The following is a 24,500-nucleotide window of genomic DNA, read 5'->3' as shown; positions in this document are numbered from 1 at the left end:
TTCACACATTTATCTCTACTCATTCTGTTATTATATTATTATTATTTATATATTATAATAGTTGTTAACTATCCATTGCTGAACATAGGCCTCCGCTATAAGTGGGGTTTTGCCAGTAGTTGTCACATTTGGCAAACGAGTTAGCAACCTCAGTTAGGCTTTAGTGATGTTTTAAAAGGGACACTGCTGCCCATCCTCAACCATTAAGTTCCTTTAGTCGCCTCTTACGACACTCACGGGATAAGAAGGGATGGCCCATTCCACGCCGGGACCGCTTGGTGAGTAGTAGTAGTAGAAACAGAAACGTGGTTACACGGTGGTTATATTATCATAATATTCTATTAAAACAGACCATACAAAACATAAATAAGAAAGAAAGAGTATTTAACATTATTATTTTTATGCAACTTCAAATTGCAGACAAGCTGACGGATTGTATGCATGTTTGTTGTATGACGACGGTATTTATTAGTATAAAATAAAAAAAAAAGATTATTCATAAATACTCGTAATAAATTTTACTTTAAACTACTTTAAACTTACTTTAAAAAACTTCTCCTTTTACGATATACGAGTATTGAAAGTAATGCTCCTTTCCATTCAAAGTTTACTGGAAGAGAACTCTTATATAGTTAACTCGCCTGTTGTACAATAAAGTATAAATAAATAAATAAATATCCTAAAAGAAGATGTCTACAGTAAATTACATTAGGTGTTTTAAAAATCTGGACGCCTTCTTCCGTTGCATACTAGATAAATACGATTGGGCCCTAAGGATCAATTTACATCAGTGCCGGTTTAAGCTTAGATGTAAACTCTAATATGTTGCGATTACAACTATATATTATTATATTTTGATAAAATGAATTGTCTCATTTAAATGAGGGCACCTCTGAGATGTGGCTTATACTTTACTGTAAACTTGCAGAAAAAAGAAGATCAAATAATAACAGCGTAAAATTATAAATATCAAGATTTCATATCTTTAGTGCACCTTTCACCTGTCATAATGCATATATATATGTACACACACTGTGCATACGTCATACACAAAACCGAAAACCAACCATGAGTAGGGTGTGATAGGTCGGGTAATAACGATATAAATTATTTAAACATAGATAGCTTGATTGATAGACCATTGTAGCGTTTAAATAATAATATAATTTAATAATAGTATTAAATAATATTATTTGTCATTGTATTATTATTTATAACGTTACAAATCTCAAATTAATATCACTAACGGAACCCATTATTAATGATGAAGTTGAACCTTTTTTCTAAATCGTAACTGTGTATGTACTTACTATGTTAGTCTTTTGACACCGGCCTGCCAGTACAGACATGGATAGAGTGAGTTTCAAAGTAAATGGCGTTAGTTATTCGGGTAAGTGAAATATTTATAAAAAAGTAATCTTTAATTATTTTATTAAATTATTAAAACAATAATAAGTTGCTATATAATCATAATAATAGTAGATATAATAGAGCAAATATTGCATGAATACATAATATTCAACTATAATACCTATCGAAATATTATGTTACTTAATATGCATATTTAATATGCGTAAACACAAGTTTTACGATTAAGTACGTATGTATGCATTTATTACTATGTCGTTCCCACGATTTATTTTAATAGGTGTTAATTTTATTAATATAGTCTATTAAATAAGTAATTAATAATTTAATAAAACTTTATATTAATATTTATCATAATAATACCTAAATATAGTAAAAATAGGCAACTCGTGGTTGAATATAATTTATTATGAACTAGCTTATACCCGCGACTTCTTACGCGTGGATTTTAAAAGTAGGAAAACTAATGTGAAGGACTAATTTTAAATAGCTATCAAGATGAATATACACAAGTTTAACTTTCAAGTATACAAATGTGAAAACTACATCCATTTTAGTGCAGTTTTTACATGACATTGGAACAAATACACACACACACACACACAGACAAAACTTGTAAAAAAAATATCGTTTTGTTTCTTTTGCTTTTATTAAGACCATTCATAATTTTCTCTTTATCTTTCTCTTTACTTTTTATTATATATACCGATATAAATTATGTTAACATAATCATTAAAGATTGATTCAACAAGACTTGTCCGATGAGATAAAACGGGTTTAAGATGCCCGCTACTCGAAATAAAAATACACAATCTACATGTACGTAGGTAATAAATGTTAATGTACAGATTTGGAAGCTTCTCTTGACTGCCCACGCGTCGTTGCGTGCTCCAGTGCACCTGCGCGTATTTATGTACTCGTTATGTGCTTTTAGAAAATAAATAATTCGATGCAACACAACTTGTCTGTCTTACAATATTACAATTCTTTTAACTGTTATTAATTACTAGCGATTCGACTCCGCTTTGAAAAGTTAGATAGTAATTTGAAAAATAATATAATATATAGCCTATATTACTCGTTGATACTGTAGCTTTCGTAAAGACGAAAGAATTTTTAAAATAGATAGATAGTAGTTTTTGAGTTTATCCATTACAAAAACAGCAAAATCTTCCTTCTTTATCCTTCTTTGGACCAGCTATAACACTATCCTAAGGGTATTTGCAGATCGTCCAGATTGCCAATATGTTAATCAATGTAGTATGATCCACATCCTGACTAACATAGATTAATATTTACATTAACATATATTAATATAATAATTAAATTAAATCATACATATATTTATCATATTTGTATTAAAATTAAATCATAGATTAATTTTAATACAAATTAATATTGTGCAAAAATTCTTTGGTTCCTTGTTACGTTTATTAACGAATTTATTTGTTATTATTATTTATAATATTATTAGTTTAGATTAGTTTCTGGGACCAGGATATGTTCTTCTCCATCTATATGTATATCTATATTATGTGTATACCTTTTCATGACAATTGATTGAGCTGAGAGGTAACAAAAAAAAACTCACTTTGACATTTGTTTGTTAACATTTAGTAAAGATTATGAGTATTATTATCAGCTAAGTGTTTATGTGTTTCAGCCATTAATAATTAATGGCTGAAATGATGATGACGATGAAGTGTTTATGTGCGATATTAGTAGGTAGACAATTCTGTGTAATGTTTTTTGGGATAAGGTAATAGTAGTAGGAATGATGAATTTTTAAAAATTATATAAAAGCCATCTCAAAGATAATTTGCCGAACACAAAACGAACTGGACTGTTAAAATAAACATAGGAAATTTTAAAAAGATTCAATATATTTATTAACAATTTGTGGTTGGATCAAAAGATCCAGTTCTTTGTTTGAGCATAAACTGTTTATACAGTTTAAATTATTGGTATATTGTGGCCCAAATGTTACGAAAAGTCGATTAATATAAATATCAAACCAATCTAGAACAAATAAGAATCTAAGTCATTGATTCGCATAAGACTCGAACTATCGAATAATGGACCTTCGTTTCGCAAAGTTGAAATTGACCCAAAATTGTATGACATGGACCGTTATATTCACATGCGGACCTTCTAATTTACAAATCAGTTACCGTAGTCGTAGTCAGAGGACATAAAAAAACACATTATTTTATTTTGTACTATTTTAAATATCATACAAATATATATATTATTAATTTAATTTAAATAAAAACATCAATTTTATATAAGAGATAGATTATAGAGATAAGAGAGAGATAATTTATTAAGAATTTAGGTGAGTTGACACGACCGATGCAAGTATTAGTGCGTTGGGTAGCATAAATCACGTAGATATTTTACATCAGCAATTTGCATTAGGGTTGGCACGTAACAAATTGAAATTTTATTTATGTTTTTTTTCGAATCATAATTGCTTTTGGCCGCAGATGGCCTTTACAGCTTCAATGGACGCGTGTGCAGGGGCGAGTGCAGATGGTACTCCAAGCCCGCTAGGGGAGCGACAGAGTGTCAACTCTTACCGAAAGACTGCGGCGTACGCTCAAGGTCGCCAGAGCGACTCGGACCTCGACTTAGACCACCGCACACTGACATCCGTCGAAGGATAGAGTGCCAGTTTCGATGGAGGGGGGAGGAGCCTGAGCGTGTGCGACCGGTGTGTTGGGGTTTTACGTCCCCGCCGGCGGGAACGGTGTGTGCTGCGTAGTTCTGTGCGTGACGAATGTTACGCGGTGGGGGAGGGGGATTTATTTTTGTAGTAAATAAATAATTTCTTGGTTCAATAACAGTTCAGTCAATATTCATGAAATTTGTTATACACGTATTATTTGGATTAAAAAAACATGATGACATAGGGCTCTCTCTATACAAATCAAATAATGTAGTTAAAAATATTTTTTTGTTTAATTTTTGTCTGTCTACCAGAATGTTTGCTCCGGCATTATAAAAAACCTATGATACGAAATTGGACGTGGTTCACATTTGTGTTTCTGAATATTTAACTTAAAATCTGGAGAACGAGTATATTTTGTATTGACACGCTGTCTAGAAGTAGTTTCTTTCTACTTATAAAATTATCCATATAAAAGGATGAGTAAAAATTTGTTTAATAATATATTATTTTCAGTGGGTTGCGAGGTGAGTTCACAGATGACCCTAGTGGATTACCTCCGAGATGTCCTGGAGCTACGTGGTACCAAGTACATGTGCCGAGAGGGTGGTTGTGGCACTTGTACCGTCAGTGTTGTTAAAACAGCTGGCGCCAAACCGATTGCCGTCAATTCGGTAAGGAATAATGTGTATTAATATATTGTATATTTTAATTGTTGTGTAGGTCCTGGCATAGAATAGGCCACCCCTTTCTTTTTCGTGGGTATCGTATAAGGTGACTAAGGGAACTTAAGGTGGAGGGATGGGCAGCAGCGTCCCTCTAAAAACATCACTGAAAGCCAAATTGCGATTGCCTGCTGATTGTGGTAACTACTAGCAAAACCTCCTTTATGGGGGAGGCTATGTTCAACAGTGGACAGTTAATGGATGATACAACATATATTTTAAATGCGAAAATTTTTAAGTACGAATTACCGATCATTTTCAGTCGACACAGTGCCAACATAATAATAATAATTTGTTCTTGTGCTGTAAATTTTTATTATTATGGTAAAAGATTTAAAGTTTTTCCCTATTTACCTATATCATGTTTCCATAAATGTATTGAGAAGTAACTATGAGAATATTTAATTCTTAAAAAAATCCCAAACTGTTTCTCTTGAATATTTCTAACGTAGAACCTTAACTAACATGCTAATATTATTAATGAGAATGTGAGTTTATTTGTTACCTTTTGGTATCATAACGGTTCAAATAATCATATGTAAAAAAATAGAATTCTTTTTATTCTGATTATGTGGATAAAGTCGGATGTAAATAATAGTCTTGATATAATAATATAAATTATCTATATATCTATAAATTATAGTCATACATTACTTAATTATTATTATTTTGTCATTTTATTATTATTACCATCTGTTTACAGAATTTCTTTCAAATCTGTCCAGCTGTTTAATTATATTATTACATATTTTAATATTTATAATATAATAGTGGAGAGTACGTGTTTAACATACAATACACATATTTTTATTACTACACGCTTGATAATAAAAAAATGTTCAAATATTTGTATTTATATTTTGTTATCAACTTGACTTGCAAGTTCGTTGTGTGTACAGAAGATAAAATTAATAGACACATGAAAAATTATGTTGCTAGAAAATTATTTATTTATCATCAGCTTTGCGCAACTTCCATGCTAGCTTTTAACGTATGAATTCGGCCAGGAAACATAATGCCAATGTTTATTTAAATGATGAAATCACAATAGTGTTAACTAACAAAGATACTGCCAAATGACTGCAATCTTAATTGTTGTCATGCCTACAGTGTTTGGTGTCTGTAACGTCCTGTCAAGACTGGGACATTACGACCATAGAACAAGTCGGCAACCGGTTTAAGGGTTATCATCCGATACAGAATGCATTAGTTGAGCACAACGGCACTCAATGTGGATATTGTTCGCCGGGATGGGTTATGGCTATGTACAGGTAAATAAACTAAAGAATTTATAGATTATTTTTATTATTATAAATACTTTATGATCACAATCATTAAAATCAATTTAATAGTCGAGGGATAGGCAAGGGTCTCTCTTATAACGTTACAAAAACCAAACTGCGATTACCAACCTGCATGTTATGTGTGCGTGGTAATTAATGGCAAGACTTCTCAAGGGGAAGCCTATATAAAACAGTGGACAGTTATTGGCTGATATAATGACGATGATAATGATTAATCACAATTATGAATGAATGAGTACTTTATTTGCATTATACAATATAGGAAATAAGTAAGGCAATTTACAAACAACGATACATTTGTATAAGTACAGTAAGGCGATCTTATTGCTGAGAGCAATCTTTTCAAGACAACCTTAAGCTAATAGCTGGGTTCACAAGCTAGGTTATTCTGTGTTTTGAGGAACCGGGCTACGAAAAATTGATGGCATAAAACTCAAACGACCAGACTCGAGCAAGTACAGAAAAAGTTTACTAAATTGGCCCGACCTGGAATCAAATCTGGGCCATCAATAATGTAAAGTAACACACTCACCAGTGCACTACGGAGGTCGTCGAACTTAATGTAGTATAACTTAATCCTTACTAGTATTATAATATGGAAGTGAGTTTGTTTGTTTGTTAGTTTGTTACTTTATAGCGCCTTAACTTCTTCGGACAGGGCCTTCTGTCTGTCTCTCTGTATTTTTTATAGGCTAATTTTTATCCCGGTCTGTTAACGTAGCCAAGTCGGAGGAAACTTGGGGGAAAAGCAAGTATTTCTATAATATTCTTTATACTGAAAGAACACTATTTTTTATTGTACATTAGATTATCATAATTACGCATGTTAACGCATGATGCAGCTGACAGCTGGCATTTTTGGAATGTTTACTTTATAATGATTGTATTGAATGAGTTTTATGTGGTCAAGGTCAATGTACCCAGTAATCGTAATTAATACTGTTTCAAGGTAAATTTTTATGAATCTCCTAAAATTTCTAACTAATTTGAGGAAGGTCCTCTATCCTAGTCTTATCATCCTGACGATATTATTATTATAGTGTGCCTTGTCTATATAAAATTCTTAGGCCGATGACACGTATTTGTCGTTCCAATTGAGTTTAATATTCTCTATTGTTAGAAATGCTGTAATATTGATTTTCGAAATTATATCAAGATTCATATTTAAGCCTATCAATATTGAGTAGGTACAAGCACACTTGGAAAAAGTATTTTAAATATTGCAAGTTAGGTAGAGAATTACAAGTTCAGCATACGACAATATTTCATATATAAATTCATATCTTTAATTAAGAAGTAAATTACTTGTGATTAATTACTTGTGAATTACTTGTGAATTAATTATAATGAACTGAATAATACTTTTCTGAAATAAAATATTTTAACTCTCAATTTAATCCCAAAAATTTAATGCAGTGCATTTTAAAATATTTTTAAAGTATAGTTACTTACGAAAAAGTTAAATATAAATATGAAATTTATGAAGAAAAAATAATTATATTTATCTTATTCTGTTAAATTAGTCACAACATTAAATATTTTTAACAAAATTACCAGAGGGAGACTTTGTACAAAAGTCGATTGCTTGGGTATCTCTGTCCCATTCGAGTTTCAACCGTGAAGCAGTTGTGTTTGCATGACTGTGTTTCGGTTTGAAGGGTGGGATATGGCGTGAATTTACTGGGTACAGAGGAATAACACCTGAGTCCTCAGGAATGGGAACGCATGGATATGCATGGATGGGTATTATGGGCGAAACAGTATACTCTGTTATGTCCATGGTACTGCTCATGTCTATAGGCGACGGTTATCACTTTCCATCAGGTGGACCGTCAGCTTGTTTGCCATTCTAAGTTGTATAAAAAAAATTAGCAGAGTATAATTTTTTTAAATTTAAAAAAAAAGTTTAATTAAGAATCCTTAAAACAATTTTTTTAAATAATAATATTATATTTATATTATTAATCTTATTTCAGTCTTATAAAAAATAAAAACAACTTAACTATGCTTGACATAGAGAAATCATTTGGGAGCAACATATGCAGGTGTACGGGTTATAGGCCAATTTTAGATGCATTTAAGAAATTTGCAAAAGATGCACCTTTAAATGATAGAATACTTGACATAGAAGATTTGCACATTTGTAATAAAACTGGCAAAAACTGTGACAAACATGACTGTAAACATGATTGTAAAGATGATGATTGGTGTATAGTTTCAAAATCTGATGTGGAAGTACCAGTTCCAATAAATATAGATTTGAAAGATGGAAGATATTGGTTTAAAGTATCAACCATAAGGGACGTATTTGGAATTTTAGGTACAAGAGGAGACGACTCTTATATGTTAGTTTCTGGAAATACAGCAAAAGGTACTTTATTAATATTAAAACTAATTAATTGAGTTTATTTACAATTTTATAATTATGTGTATTAATTTAATATAATAATATACTTTTCTAATTTTTTATTTACGAAGTTTATGACCTATATTATGCAATATGAGTATCTACCTTAGTTTTGTGTACAGCTAATGATTATATTATTTTACTACTAGGTGCCTACCCTATAGATGAATATCCTCGAATTCTAATAGACATAAGTGAAGTTTCGGAATTAAAAGGATGTTATTTAGACCAAAATTTGGCAATTGGAGCTGGTAACACTTTATCAGATCTTTTAAATATCTTGCAAAATATGTCCAAAGTAGTTTATTTTGAATATCTGAAGAAATTTTACGATCATATTCAATCAGTAGCTCATATCTCTGTAAGAAACGTAAGTAATGCTACTGTTGTATTATTATTTTTTATTTAATTGTTACATCTAAAATATATATGTTTTTAAATATAAATCTTTTTTATCTTTTTATTTTTATGATTCAAATATGCTTAAGAAATATAGACATGCTGAGTGCTACCTGTGTCTACCCCATGAGTCATTATAATCATTAGCATATTTTTTTATTCTATATTTGTTGTATATTTATGTACTATGAATAGTTTAAAGTATCTGTATTTTGATTTACAGTTGGGATCGATAGCAGGTAATCTGATGATTAAACATCAGCACAATGAGTTTCCTTCTGACATTTTCCTCTTATTAGAAACTGTCGGGGCTCAGTTGACTATAGGTAAGTATTGTATTACTCTATAATTTATATAAGGAAAGAAAGCAGAAAGAAAGACTTTTTATTTATTTAATCTTAAATTTAAATATTTTTTAATTTTGTTATGATTCTACCATCTACTTGGAATGCGTTATATTTAAATTAAAATCACTTATATTGTTTATCCTTATTATCACGATCATTAACAAAGCTTGTGTTAAGTCCCGTTCTTAGGTACAGATCTCTTCTTATTTGAGCCTAGTATTACTACTCTGGCTAAGTGAAATTGCATATGGATTTATTTCGGATTTCCCTTCTCATACATATATTATGCTTTATTCTTCGTCACTATTTAGTAATCCAAATTTATTATATGTAATTATTATCATTATAATTAGCGATTTATTGTAGGAATTATTTTTATAGTTTTATGACATAAAATAATATTTGTTAGGTTTTATGAAATATCAAGTGATCTTAAATAAATAAATAACTAATGTTGTATTACAGAAATGTAATGTTGTATTTATATATCGTCATATGTCGTTATTGCTAGTTATATGTGTATTGAAATTAGTAATAGTAGATTGCCTTTTACTTATTATGAAAAGATAAATATAAATTATGTAATGATATAATAATTAATAACTAAAACAAGTACTAAATTACGAACTAAATATAATGTAATATTTTTTTAGTTAATCAACGAGGTTTACAAGAAAGAGTTTCAATGGCGCAGTTCTTGAAATTGAATATGAGATCAAAAATTATACTAAACATTTTAGTGCCACCCTTAAGCGAGGATACTAAAATTGTAACATTCAAGGTAAAATAATTACAAAATAATAAGCCTTTTTTTAACATAATCTTATATTTGATAAAGATAATAAAATATTTGGTTACTATATTGAAAATCATATGATTTTGGATGGATACAGTTCCTTTCTTTCAACACTCATCTACTCCACTCCACAAGCACTATGTAACTAATGGCTTATTTTAGTAAACACAGTAGATTTGGATAATAAATACAATGAGTATTTACCGTGCAAGTACTAAAATTTTGTGCTGATATAGCGAATTTGTTTCAGATAATGCCCCGGGCGCAGAACGCTCACGCTGTAGTAAACGCTGGATTCTTGTATAGGTTGAGAAAAAGTGACAACAAATTGTTACAATGTAGACTGGTGTTTGGTGGACTGTCACCGCAATTTTCTAGAGCAGCACTTACTGAAAGATATTTATTTACAAAAATGCCATTCGCAAATGACATACTGTCAAAAGCAGTGGAAACATTGGCTAATGAAATAGTGGTGACGGAAACAGGTCTCTTATCAGAATGGTCCACTGATTATAGAAAGAAACTGGCTTTAGGACTTTTTTATAAAGTAAGATATTTATGATAATATTTAATGAGTATATCTATTACTAGATTTGGTAAAATTGAAAAAAACAGCTTCATTTTATTAAAATCTGTTAAGCAGTTTCTAACATCGTGATATAAGTATCGTCTAATATAAATAATATATTATATATATACACTACTATATACTATACTTTCAGGGATTATTGACAATATGTCCACGCGAATTATTGGGCTCTCGTTATGCCTCTGGAGCTATCAAGATACACGAAACAAGACCGGTTTCTGATGCTCGCCAGATATTTGATACAAATCCCGCTTTGTGGCCATTAAATCAACCGTTAGAAAAAGTTGAAGCTAAGGTATCTGATTTTATATTTTTACGCTTTTTTTTTTTTCATTTTTGTATTATTAATATTTTATTCTTATGAACAATTTATTCACCCTAGTTTTAGAACTAACAGAAGTTTTAAATTTGTGTATTTAATTTTTTTTCTTTATAGATTCAGTGTTCAGGTGAGGCTCCTTACACGGAGGACTTACCTTGCATTCCTAGAGAAGTGTTTGCTGCATTTGCACTCTGCACTGTTCCTAGAGGGAATATAGAAAGTATCGATGCTAGCGTAGCCTTGGTAAATTTTATTAACTTTTTTTAATCATAATCTTTTTTCTATGGATTTTTTTTTAGTATTGGTATTATTAACTACTCTACATTATGATATTTTATAATACCCATTATGATATCGTAAAATATAGTTTCATATATAATTAGTTGTTAGATTAATACATTTGTATCATTAAATTTAATTTTTTTTTGTTTTGTGATAAAAATATATAAAGATGTTGCGGGATTAATTGAGACGATGATGTTGGTAGTGACGTATATTTCAACTGATTAACAATAAACTTTCAATTGACAATATTAACAATTAAAAATGACCTTACATACTAAAAAAAACAAACAAATAAAATTAAGAGGGGCGACACATTAACTCAGTACGTGTAGTGTAGTGTGCTAAATTGGCAATTATAAATTTTTTAACAAACTATTTTCTAACTGCTTTGCAAGCACTAACATAGATATGACTCGATACAGAAGATTTAATCACTTTTCTTTCATTATTGAATCAAGGCATTATTTAATTTAGGATACTTAATATCACTAAAAATTAAATGCAATATTGATTTCTTTTAGAATCAACCAGGCGTTTTAGCATTCTATACAGTAAAAGATATCCCGGGTATAAATTCGTTTACTCCACCAAAATCTCCATTGTATTCGAACAACGAAGAGGTATTATGTGATAAAGAGGTGAAATATTTTAACCAACCATTTGGCATAGTTGTAGCTGAAACACGACATATAGCTGATAGAGCTGCAAAATTGGTTAAGGTCAAATACAGTAACGTAACAAAACCTGTAATCAATATCAGAGAAGCCAAAAATGACTCAAAAAGATTGCAACAGTATATGTCTAGCGACTCTACAGATAAAGGCAATGATGTAGTTAAAGTGATAAAAGGATATAATTATTTTCATGAACAATATCACATGTGTATGGAAACGTTAGTGTGCATAACTCGACCTACGGAAGAAGGTATAGAAGTACACGCATCTACGCAATGGTTAGACGGTGTACAATTGATGATTTCACGAGCATTGAATATGCAACAAAATAGGTACAATATTAGTATATATTAATAGTATATTAATAAAATGCTATAAGTAAATAAACAAGTTTATTTTCAGGATTGATGTATATGTTCGGCGACTTGGAGGAGCATATGGGATTAAGATATCGCGTATAACCCAATTAGCGATTGCTTGTAGTCTTGTAACTCAAAAACTTAATAGACCGTGCAGATTTATTCAGTCTTTGACTACTAACATGAGAGCGGTTGGAAAAAGATATAATTGTTACAGCGATTATGAAGTAGGTTTAATTATTTATTTATACTTTATTTTACACAAAAATTACAGTAGTATAAATTATTCTGATCAAAGTTGGATTCTCTTTCAACAAACCTTGGCTTACTAATAAAATCATTGTGGTGTTTTAGTAATGAAAGATAATAATATATATTATTATCATCTTATTATAGGCCGGAGTTAATGCTACAGGAATAATCCAATATTTGAATTACAATACATACGAAGGAAATGGATATACCATTAATGAAACTCTATCAATGCTTGGAGCTGGAGTTTTCAATAATTGTTATAATAAAACAAGATGGAATTTTAAAGGGTATGATGTTACGACTGATTTAGCAAAAAATACATTTTGTAGATCTCCAGGTATTTATATAAATATTAATTTGATATTTGGTACTAGAATTTTATAATTAAAATTATAGTAAAATGAAAAATATTTAATGTAACATTAATTTAAATATGTTTCATAGGTACATTCGAAGCTATTTCAATGATAGAATGTATTATGGAACACATTTCATACGAGCAATCTTTAAACCCTGTAGATGTACGATTAGCTAATTTAGATGAACAATATAACGATATTAAAGAAATGGTTGAAACGTTAAAGAAAAATTCAAATTACGATGAAAGGAGAACAGCAGTTATAAAATATAATAAAGGAAACAGATGGAAAAAACGTGGTTTGAGAACTTCCTTTTCAAGGTGGACACCAGGTGGAGGACAACAGTTAGATATAACACTGTCAGTATATCATGGCGATGGAACCGTTGCTATAACTCATGCTGGTGTGGAAATGGGTCAAGGAGTGAACACTAAAGCAGTCCAGATTTGTGCATATCTTCTAAATATACCTGTTACTAAAATTCAGATCAAAGGTAACAATACAATAATAGCACCAAATAGTTTTATATCTGGAGGCAGTTTAACTTCTACAAATGTTACTGTTGGTGTACAAAGATGCTGCGAGGAACTTTTAAAAAGACTGGATCCGATTAAAAAGGAAATGAATAATCCAACTTGGGAACAATTAATAAGCAAAGCTTTTGAATCAAATATTGATTTACAAACTCATGGATTTATAAATGCTCTTGATAGTGAAGAGTACAATATTTACGGTGTAGCATGTGCTGAAGTAGAAGTAGATATACTAACAGGAGAATTGGAGGTTATACGAGTAGATATAATACAAGACGTTGGACGAAGCGTAAATCCTGAGGTTGATATGGGACAAGTAAGTTTTATATTATTATGATATTAATACACAAATAAGGTTCTTTTTTATTCTGAATTACATAAAATACTTAATATATTTATTATTCAAACTGTTAGTTAAAAAACTTTGATAATTTAGGATGTAACAGTATATTTATTTAAATGAATTATTATGAATTCTATTTCTATTCTATTAATTTAAGATTATTTATGAAATATTACTCTAATAACTGGATACAAATTTATAGGTAGAAGGTGCATTTATAATGGGTTTAGGATATTGGACAAGCGAAAAACTAATATTTTCCAATACTGGGGAAGTACTTACGGATCGTACATGGAATTATTACGTGCCTCAAGCAAGAGATATACCCCAAGATTTTAGAGTGTATTTTAAAAAGAATTCAACAGGTCCCAATAAATTTTTTGGTGCTAAAGGTAATTAATTTATATGTATTTTGTAATTAATATTTGAAAATATAATAAAAAAGCCTAGAGATAATATGAAAAAATGTGTAATAAAATAAGAATTCGTAATTACATTTATGATTCTCTCATGTTACGATAAATCTATTAATATTCTTATGAATACATACGTAGAAATATCTACGTGACAAAATAACAGATTTTATATAGTTAGATAAAATATCAGTAAACTAATTTATTTATTTTTAGCAACTGGAGAACCTCCTATGTGCCTCTCAGTAGTAATACCCTTTGCCATTAGGGAAGCTATTGTTTCGGCAAGGTCAGATTGTGGTCTTCCCAGCACTGCTTGGTTTCCTGTAGGTAAGTAAAAGAGATACAAATTGATTGGTTATATTTATTCTAATGCTTATGGAGTTATATGAATATATAATTATTGCGTAATCTTTTTAAGAAATCATTTAGTCGTATAAAATTATTAATAATTAAATTTTTTACTATATATCTATTGGTAACAAAAAACGGTTTATCTTAGTAAAGTTCGTTTCTTACATTAGATCAATCGAGAATCGAACCTATGCTGTTACTGAAACTGATAAGTTTTGAGAACTACATATAATAAGCATTTTGCTTGTTACCTCACAAAAGAAAGAGTGTATGTTTGTGGTACTTACATAGTGGGATTAGGAACTTTGTAGACATCCAATATCCTAATATAATACCTAAATTGTATTACATAATGTGAGATTGTTTTTTTGTTTATCAAAATTTGCTTAATCACATATAAAACAAAGGAAGGAAGAAGAATTATTATTATTATCTTTCTTATCTATTTCTATTCTTATTCTATTTCTTATTCTATTTTTAGATGGACCATGTACCATAGAAAGTAACTGCTTGTTGGCTGCAACTCCTGTCGAACATTTTAAGTTCAACTGAATATGGTAATTGTTTAAATATTATGAGTGTATCCAATAACTATCTTATTTATTCCACATTGTATTATTCATAAAAATAGAACTTAATACTAATTTAAGTCACTGTATCCGTACAAATATAAAATTATATCAATAATATTATTGTATAAATAAATTGAAAAGTGTGACTGGTGAGTTTTTTGAGGTTTGTTCTCTGCAGATAACAAAATTTCGAAACTAATATTAGAATCATAAAAAAGTTATGATCTAAAAGAGCTTGCAAACAACTGTATATTTGAGTAAAAATGAATTTTATTCTTTTCTCTAATTATTAAATTAATGAAATGTTACCATTTTCGTCAATTAATTAATACGTAATGTTGGGGTCTGGCAAAATACCAACGCTACTGTAGTATGCATGTTATGCAACATTGCAATATTAAGCTGAATTAGACACCCATTCACTTGTAATAACTAATTTAAATTATTGTTATATATATATATATATATATATATATATATATATATATATATATATATATATATATATATATATATATATATATATATATATATAATGTTTTTGATAAATAAAAACAAACAAAATTAAAGACTAATTAGTAAAAATCAATAAAATTTAAACCCTGCCTGTCGATAAACAAGCATCTAAATTCGGTTATTAGTCGTAAAGATAACAAATAAATACTAGATAATGTTTTTTTATACTATATTAATAAAATTTTCAGATATGAAAATTATGGACCCAGTAGATAACGATAGAGTGCGGAACTACTTTATTCGCTATCTCATTTAAAATATTTTGACAGGTCTTTGGCCTGCGAAAAAAAATCATAATAAGTGACTACAATTAGAAACTCTGTTTAACCAAGTGTTAATTATTTTTTCTTGTATTATATAAAAAGTAAACAATAAAACTCGTGTAAATTGTTGATTTTCTTACTTTTCATTTTATAGCAACAAACACCTGTAATTGCATAGCTGTATTTGAATTTGAAAGCAATATCTCATGCCAGTTAATTTCCATCAGGTGGATGACTACCATACCGAATTAATGCATACTATTTGGCATGGATAAACAAGGATATGAGTGTGCCCACATGTATGGATTTCATTCTCTTTTATGGAAGCGGAATTGTGTAATCTTTTAGAGAATACATACTAATCTTATTAATTCGATAAAGTGAATAATTTGGCAATATGACCTATTAATTTACTAGCGTCATACTTGTATATACATATAGTTTCCAACGATGACCTTTGGAACCGAAACATGATCCTACACGGTTGGTCGTATGTAAAAGCTTCAAGTTGATCAGCGAGCTATGGAAAGGGCTATAGTTGGAGTTTCTTTGTACAATAGAATCCGAAATGAGATAAGCAAGCTGAAATGGTAATTGGCTAATAATATAGCTCGAAGAATCGACAACTGATGGATAACCATTAGGACAAAATCCCACTAGATAGAACAACGACCTCAATTGCATGGCATTCAGTGGATGCAGGTAGTTTGGGATTATTTCTTATGGCAGTAATGGATGTGAATAGTTAATGGCTGAAATGAATGTATGAAATACACATAAATTTGATAAATTAATCACCCTAAGGTTAACGATCAACTACAAACATCCTTTTTACAGAGAGTCTCTTCATATCTCCAAAATGACCAGCCAACCTCCACTATGCCTAGTTAATGTGTATATGGCGTAAGTAGATTAATAGATACATAATTTTGTCCGATGTGGGAGGCCTATATCCAATAGTAGAGGGATAATTGTTGAAATGACGACGATGATGATTGTCCGATTATATAATGAATATAAGCCACCCCTTTCTGTCCCAAAGGTGTCGTAAAAGGCGGCAAAGGAAACTTAATAGTCAAGGGATGGGCAGCAGCGTCCCTTTTAAAACATCACCAAACTTACCGAGGTCGCCAATCCGCCTGTCAAGCATGGCAACTATTGGTAACCTGGTAGCAGTGGACAGTTAACGGATGATATAATAAATAAATAATAATTGTCTAATTATTCACTTTATTGCATACGAACAGTAATAATCCTTTTTAAAATGTAATATTTAGTGATAGATTTAGATAGCAACAATTTTATGGTCACCGCAAACTGGCGGAATAAATTAGCTCAGTGGTATTAGCATGAGAATAAAGGTTATTTATTTTTATGGTATTGGCCTGCGGCATTCTGCGACAAGAAGCGAGATTTTGGCGCTGCAAAATTGTGACGGTATCAACACAGCTGGATTACACACCCTATGTTGTCACGTACGCATTTATGAAAATTTACGTAACTTTTAAATAACTGCATATCAAGTGCATAACTCTTTATTTACTCTTTATTGCACCACTTAAGTATATATATATATATACAATTACACTTATAATTACAATGAGTGATTTTATCGCTAAAGCAATCTCTTCTAGACAATCTTTGGATAGAGGAGAAACTGTATGTTTAACCAATTTTTGGAATATATTTTAATCTATTGGGTAATTATTACCGAGACATACTGAAAACTTGTACCTTCTAATCTAATAATGTCCTCTTTACATGTTCGCTGTAATGTAAAAATATCTTGGAAATAAGTTGCAATACAGGTGTTCAATACATGTTTAGATGATTTACTGCAACAGTGTTACTAAAATGTGTTAAGGTCGAAACAAAAGAAAGTCTAGATTAATAAAAAAAGGTGTCTAAAGTATAATAATCTAAATAATTGGAGCAATCGAATTACAAACAAACATTATTACGCTAATTATACAATATTTAATCACACAGACAGAGATGAATAAATACACACTGTTTAGAGAAATAGTGTTTTAAATATTTTGTTTTGAATATATGGTATTTTTTTGATTGTATTTATATTATATTGTATTTATATTATATTTTATTTAGTGTCATTCCAAAAATATCCATCTATCTTATATTACATATTAATAAATAAAAGAATCTTTTGGTGTACAAAATGTTGAGAATAGCAGGATGCAGTAATAAAACATATATGTATTTGTGATATAAATTAATAAATTTAGTCAAAAGATACAAGACACGATGTAAGAAAATCTGACATAAAACAAACTTAAGAATAATATATTGTTCTAAAAAACTGCAGTGTAGATAGCCAGTATTAAAACTCTAACCTAAAAAAATATGCTATTGATTAATTTAAGTATATTTATCGTCTAACCTCGTATAAAACGAAAACTGTGTAACTCAGTTTAATGGGCAGGTTATAATGTTAAGCACATTGAATTTTGTTGCTACGAGGGATTTCATTCTTTAGCTTCGTTTAGGTTCTATTTAGTAAAGCAGATATTTTCAGTGTATTTTAACAACTAAATAAACATTTCTGTCTCTTTTGTGCGGAGAATAAAATTCTATGTGTGTATTTTCGTTACTAACTGTAAATTACAATGTTGGTAGGTATAGTATTAGTTAACTTTAAACATTCGCGTTGTTTACACATATTTTATATATGTGTAATATATCTATCGGGACTTAATGCGATGAAAAACTCTTGCAGGTAAATAATACCTACATACCTGCTTCTTTATTGTCGACGTTTCGACGTGATTGTACGTCGTGGTCACGACTGGTAGCTCGCGAAATCTCTTCGGGTACCCAAACGTTGGCAATAAAGAAGCAGGTACTATTTAGCTGTAAGGGTTCCTTGATGGGTGAAAATGGTATGGTAACCCCGCCTGCGCTAACGGGATACGCTAGCGGAGCACCAGTGAAGGGTGATAGATGAGAATGAAAACAGGTTCAGTTAGCCCATCATGATGAATTCATCAGGAATTAACCATGATAGTTTCCAGAGAACCGCGAGGAGGTTTTTTTCGACCTGGTTAGGTATATTGCTAGCAATAGGATTCTCAGTCTCCATTACTAACAGTCCCTTTCCCCCAGCTGTAAGGGTTTGTCATTGCATTAAGTCCCGATATAGTATTCGAAATGGGTATAATATTATAATTCGAAAGTATCTGTATATTAATTATAAGGCAGATTGCTTTGTATTAAGTATGTTTATTTGTACGCTAAATTAATAAACTTGACAAATAACAATAGACTGAAGTTAAAAAAAACCGCACAATATACAATCCTAAATTCTAAATCTATTCTAAATGTATATATTTTATTTTCAATTTGTTTCTCATTTGTTAGTTGATTTTTTTTCGTCTAATTTCTTTGGAGTTACGGTAACTTGTTTACCATCAATGTTACTTCTTCAGATGCTATTTTTAATAATCTTTAATTAGTTGTTTTCAGTAAACTTCGTTGAAATCGTTTATCTTTATTATCAAAAGTTGTCATCGGTTCCTTGGTATTTCTTATATTTGTAAAAATGTTTCTTTTACAATTTGAACATTTACACTTTGGACTTGACTTTGTACCTTTTATGACTTTTTCTTGCTTTTTATTCTGATTGAATTGATTTTGCAAATCTTTTGAGGTCTTATTATGAACATTCAAAAAATTATCAATTGTTGCCAATTTACTAGATGTATCATACCTTTTATGATAAGTATTGTTAGTCATTATTCCTTTTTCTTCCTTTTTTCGATTATATTTTTTTGTATTATTACGAAAAAAAAACGGCCATCTCAAGTATTTATTTGAACTGTAAATTATTATATTATTATTCTATATATTAATCAAAGGTTTCATCTATTGATGCATTGATGAATGCAGTATAGGACGAGGGAGACTTTGTACAAAAGTCGTTTGTTTGGGTATTTATTTATTTATTTATTTAACTCTTTATTGCACCATAAATAAAAATATACAATGACAAGTGAATAATTCAAATGAAATACAGTAACATAACTACAGATTGAAATATACACATAAAGGTATTATACAAAAGGCGGTCTTATCGCTAGGGCAATCTCTTACAGACAACCTTTAGTTAAGGGAGAACAGATAGAAAAGGGCAGGTGGCGCAAGAGTGAATCAACAATTTTCGTGCACAAAATTCGTGTACCTCTGTCCCGTTCGTGTTTCACTCGTAAAGCAATTTTGTTTGCATGGTAGTGTTTCGGTTTAAAGGGTGGAGATAGAGCAGTGAATTTACGGGGTACAGAGAAATAACACCTTAGTCCTCAGGGATGGCAACGCATGGGGAGTGTCATGGGCGAAACAGTATACATTGTTATGTTCATGGTACTGCTCATGTCTAAGTTGCATATAAAAAAAAGACGACAGTCCACTAGATAATGTCCTCAAACACATTGCAGGAAGTTAGTACACGCAGGTGGCTATCTATTATGGAGGTCTATGTTTAGCAGTGGACGGATGATGATGATGATGATCTACTGACACACTCATATTAAATTTAATTTCTATCTGTTCAGTTATTTAAGCGTGCTTTAGAAACAAAACAACTTTACAAACATTTTCTAATATTAGTATAAGAAAATTCAGTGGGCTACTTACTATCTTTTTGTAGACTTATGTAGATTATCTCTATCCATAGGTATTTTGTTTCGATGATTTTTTTCAAACTGACTAGCTTCTGGTATATTTGCATGTTCTTTGTTATTGACCAATGGTTTATCGAAATAGTTTGCATTATTTATATTGGGGTTTGATAGATCGACCGATCTGTATTTCAGTTTCTTACTTTCATCTACATCTAAATAGTTTTGATCATTATTGTCGATTTGAAAATTTTTCTCGTTGTTTGTGTAAGTTATTAATAAATCATAATCATTATATAATTTTGTGGTCAGACTGAAATAGAAGAAAATATTATCTATGATTTTATATTTTACTAAAGTAACATTAGATGATTGAGGCAACAAAGTACAATACACCTAAGTACTGTTTCGCTAGAGTTGTAATAGTATGCTAATAATGAGATATTTGGAAGTTAATTCAGAAGAAATCGATTCTATTTTTACTTTTACATAATCATATAAAACTAAATATTAGAGAAATAATAAAGACTTTTTTCTCGGTTCAATCTATAGAGAGGACATGATTAATAGTAATAAGGATTAGTAGTATTGCTAGCAATACACCCATTCACGATGGATTAACGAACCTGCTTTTATACCTGTCATTCACACTCTCTCGTCAGCCTATTTTGATAGAGCTTATTTTCATCATTATCATATTAGCCGTTATCTGTCAGTGGACAATTTGGAAAAGTGTATGTTTAAACATAGGCTTTGCTCTACTCTGTGGTTAAACATAGGATTTACTCTATTGGGGGGGTTTTGTCAGTAGTTGATGTCAAGCATATGCTTGGCAAGAGGGTTGACAACCATATTCAGCCTTTGGTAAAGTTATTAGAGACGTTGCTGTCTATCCCTCGGACATTAAGTTTCCTTTGTCATTTCTTTCAATACTCACAGGAAAGGAAGGGGTGGCCCATTTTATACTAGGACCACATCGCAACCACTCGCGGCGTAACTATTCCGTTATTATCCATAACATAAATAAACTAAGCTTGAAGAAAAATATATTTCTACCAGAGGGAGACTTTGTACAAAAGTCGATTGCTTGGGTACCTCTGTCCCATTTGTGTTTCAACCGTGAAGCAGTTGTGTTTGCATGGCTGTGTTTCGGTTTAAAGGGTGCTATATGGCGTGAATTTACTGGGTACAGAGGCATAACACCTGAGTCCTTAGGAATGGCAACGCATGGATGAAACAGAACATGAACTCTGTTATGTCCATGGTACTGTTCATGTCTATAGGCGACGGTTATCACTTTCCATTAGGTGGACCGTCAGCTTGTTTGCCATTCTAAGTTGTATAAAAAAAAAATTGTTAAAAATACCTGTCTGTATTCTCAAGATTGTATTCAATTTTCTCATCGATTTCATAATAATCGGGTTTTTGTATAAAATTAGCCACATCAATTTGTGTCATTTGGTTATTACTGTCAGACATTCGTTTATATTGCCTTCCATTATTATTTACCACAGGTATCTGTTTGTTAATACGTTGACTTTTCGCAGAATAATTTTTGAGCTTATGATTTATATAATAATAAGAAAAATGACCGCTACAAAAACATTCTTTCATATAAATTAACAAACAATAATAAATGTAAAAATAACGTGACATTGTTCTTTGACATTCCTAGAAATGTCAGTATAATTATTTCTTCAAATTTAATGGCATTATATGGATTGTGTCGGAATAAGATATTCTTGTTATAATGAAATATTATTTTTATTTTTATCGTAAATTCAGAAAAATAAACACGTTTTTATGAAAATAATAAGGAATTAAAAAATAATAACAAATAATAATAAAACTTCTATGGGACTAATCTGTTACTGATGGAGATATAAGGTAATAAATATAAAAAATACATTCAAATTAAGAACTTCCTTCTTTTAGAAGTTGGTTTGAAAATAAGCTTTTATCAACGGTAATAAAAATCATAATCGGTACTCTGTAATTAAAAAAAATTTTGCCCAACTTTAGATAGTGCTTAACATTACATTATGTTAGTGTAACATATATAATGTAACACTGCCATCATCAGCACGATCACTATGATCTGTGCGGTTGATATTCTACAGTATTGTACATAAAAACAATTATAATTCATGTATATGATTGTATACATACGGTAAATTGTTTTTTTCTTCTTTTTGTACGTATTATATATACATATATATATATATTTGTTTTATTTATTTTTACCATAATAAAAACTTTAACAACAAACAAGCGTATCAAAAACTACAGAGGTTTGCCTTGAATACTATACATTCTGCTTACTATATATATTTTTTTCATATTTCTTTATTAACCAATGTAACAGTTTTCGTCACACAATGGCAAGTCAATATTTACATTCTAATTTAGAAATTAATAAAATAAATAATAACAACATAATAAAAATAACATTACAAATTAATGACTGTTAAAATTATAAATTAGTTAATACATGTCAATATAATGGATGAAGTCATCATTATTGTTATATAACCAATAATGATGACTTCAAGTTATAAAGTTGGAATTGTCACACTTACAGTTAAACATAAATAAATAATAATGTCAAAATTTAATATATTATAATTATACCTATCTATACAATACTAAATTAAGTGTTTATAACAGTTTTTTTAATACTTGAAAATAGAATGGTAGCCCGCGCTATCGGTATACAACGGTATACAAACTCTCTTTAGTTCGATTATAAAGGCTACTGCGCCATACATAGTATAACTATGGTCATGGGAAGAAAAATTTAAACTCGTCCGAAAAAGGTTTCGTTTATAAGCAGAGGGCTAATTTATAAAAAGCTCTTTAAACTATCACCTGAAAGGGTAAAACTATTTTTGGATGTGGCATCTTTATTCAAGCGTGTAGAAATAGGCTTTAGTTGAGTACCGCCCTAAGTCGCCCTAATTTATGTCAGCCGTTTGTCGAGTTTCTCCCAGATGTTCCATGAGAAGGGAAGGGTTGGCCGTACTTGCAAGGGTGGTTTAGATTCCGCAGATAGGCATGGTAAATAGCAGTAATAACCTAGTCGGGGCACGCACATGACATGAAAGTTTACTAGGAGGGATTTACGCCAACCAGGTGGCTACAGTACGCGTTATTACCAAACTACTATGCCTATTTAGACAATTTGAATATGTGATTTAAATTGTACATTATTGTTTGTATATAGGTATACGAGTAGAGATAATTGTATTTCGGCTTGAGATAAATCTTTACTTCACTCTGTGTTACAAATAAGTATTCGGTAATAGGTAATAGTTTGATTTCTGAGGTAAGTATAAAAAAACCTATGTTTCAGGAGTCAGTGACTAAGTTCTATATCGGTTTATAACTGACCGAGTTATTTTATTTTATTTATTTATTTATTTATTCCTTATTGCACAATAAAATTTTGTACAAGTGGCGAGCTTAATGCCATAAGGCATTCTCTACCAGCTAACTATTAGGTAAAAAACAGATAGTGTATGAAGGGCAGATGTGGTGAACAATTTGTGACACCTCATACCTTACCGTTACCTCATAACTATATATATGTATATATATAGTTATGAGGTAACAAACATAAAAAGTACAAACAAATTGAGAATCTTCTTTTTTTTGAAGTTGGTTGATAAAGGCATTGCTAATGTTGTGTGCAACAACTCTTAATACAGAGAAACAACATGTGCAATGTATGAAAATGATTAAGCAGAAAAAAGATATGACAGATAGCAGCAGAGATACGACATCGCTATATTATTTAACTCGTGACCACGGCCAGTCTAGAAATATTAGAAATTAGAATATTAGGAATATCAATATATATAAATATAATTCTAAAACGGCCTGGTTAATTTCTGTCTGTTATACACTAAAAATCAGAATTAGCTAAGTAATTGTGTACCATAGGCACAAACTATTACAGACAAATTTTTAGCGAATGCTTAAAAGGAAAAGCAGTACTGGCTATTTAGATAGGATA

At 30.2% G+C, this 24,500-nt stretch overlaps 2 protein-coding genes across 2 annotated transcripts; one reads left to right on the top strand and one right to left on the bottom strand.

Annotated features, from left to right (window-relative positions):
* The first annotated feature begins 1,332 nt into the window (after window positions 1-1,332).
* LOC113515714 (aldehyde oxidase 1-like) lies at window positions 1,333-15,965 on the top strand. The gene is made up of 18 exons (XM_031911060.2): window positions 1,333-1,390; window positions 4,553-4,710; window positions 5,872-6,032; window positions 8,042-8,436; window positions 8,622-8,842; window positions 9,095-9,197; window positions 9,872-9,999; window positions 10,265-10,561; window positions 10,737-10,898; window positions 11,040-11,168; window positions 11,732-12,216; window positions 12,287-12,470; window positions 12,640-12,835; window positions 12,943-13,706; window positions 13,936-14,125; window positions 14,363-14,476; window positions 14,982-15,057; window positions 15,777-15,965. The coding sequence occupies exons 1-17, from the start codon at window positions 1,348-1,350 to the stop codon at window positions 15,050-15,052; spliced, it is 3,801 nt and encodes a 1,266-aa protein (XP_031766920.2). The 5' UTR covers window positions 1,333-1,347; the 3' UTR covers window positions 15,053-15,057; window positions 15,777-15,965.
* Window positions 15,966-20,500: 4,535 nt separating this feature from the next.
* On the bottom strand, window positions 20,501-22,146 carry LOC116413230 (uncharacterized). The gene is made up of 2 exons (XM_031911114.2): window positions 21,852-22,146; window positions 20,501-20,798 (listed from the first exon to the last, which is right to left on the bottom strand). Exons 1-2 carry the CDS (start codon window positions 22,139-22,141, stop codon window positions 20,501-20,503), a joined length of 588 nt encoding a protein of 195 aa, XP_031766974.2. The 5' UTR covers window positions 22,142-22,146.
* Between the last annotated feature and the right edge of the window lie 2,354 nt (window positions 22,147-24,500).

This window comes from Galleria mellonella, unplaced genomic scaffold (assembly GCF_026898425.1).
Source record: "Galleria mellonella isolate WM207_F2 unplaced genomic scaffold, CSIRO_AGI_GalMel_v1 utg23, whole genome shotgun sequence".
Classification (NCBI taxonomy): domain Eukaryota; kingdom Metazoa; phylum Arthropoda; class Insecta; order Lepidoptera; family Pyralidae; genus Galleria; species Galleria mellonella.
The sequence above is the reverse complement of the archived record's forward strand: the minus strand, read 5'-3'. Positions and strand labels throughout refer to the sequence as shown.

Bases quoted from the DNA above. Each gene is read 5' to 3' on its own strand.
- LOC113515714 (XM_031911060.2), top strand. From the start codon at position 1,348: ATGGATAGAGTGAGTTTCAAAGTAAATGGCGTTAGTTATTCGG. The intron at 10,562-10,736 runs GTAAGATATTTA...CTATACTTTCAG, and splicing joins CTTTAGGACTTTTTTATAAA to GGATTATTGACAATATGTCC. The intron at 10,899-11,039 runs GTATCTGATTTT...TTTTCTTTATAG, and splicing joins TAGAAAAAGTTGAAGCTAAG to ATTCAGTGTTCAGGTGAGGC.
- LOC116413230 (XM_031911114.2), bottom strand. From the start codon at position 22,141: ATGTCACGTTATTTTTACATTTATTATTGTTTGTTAATTTATATGAAA. The intron at 20,799-21,851 runs GTATTTTTAACA...CTTCTATTTCAG, and splicing joins AATCTTGAGAATACAGACAG to TCTGACCACAAAATTATATA.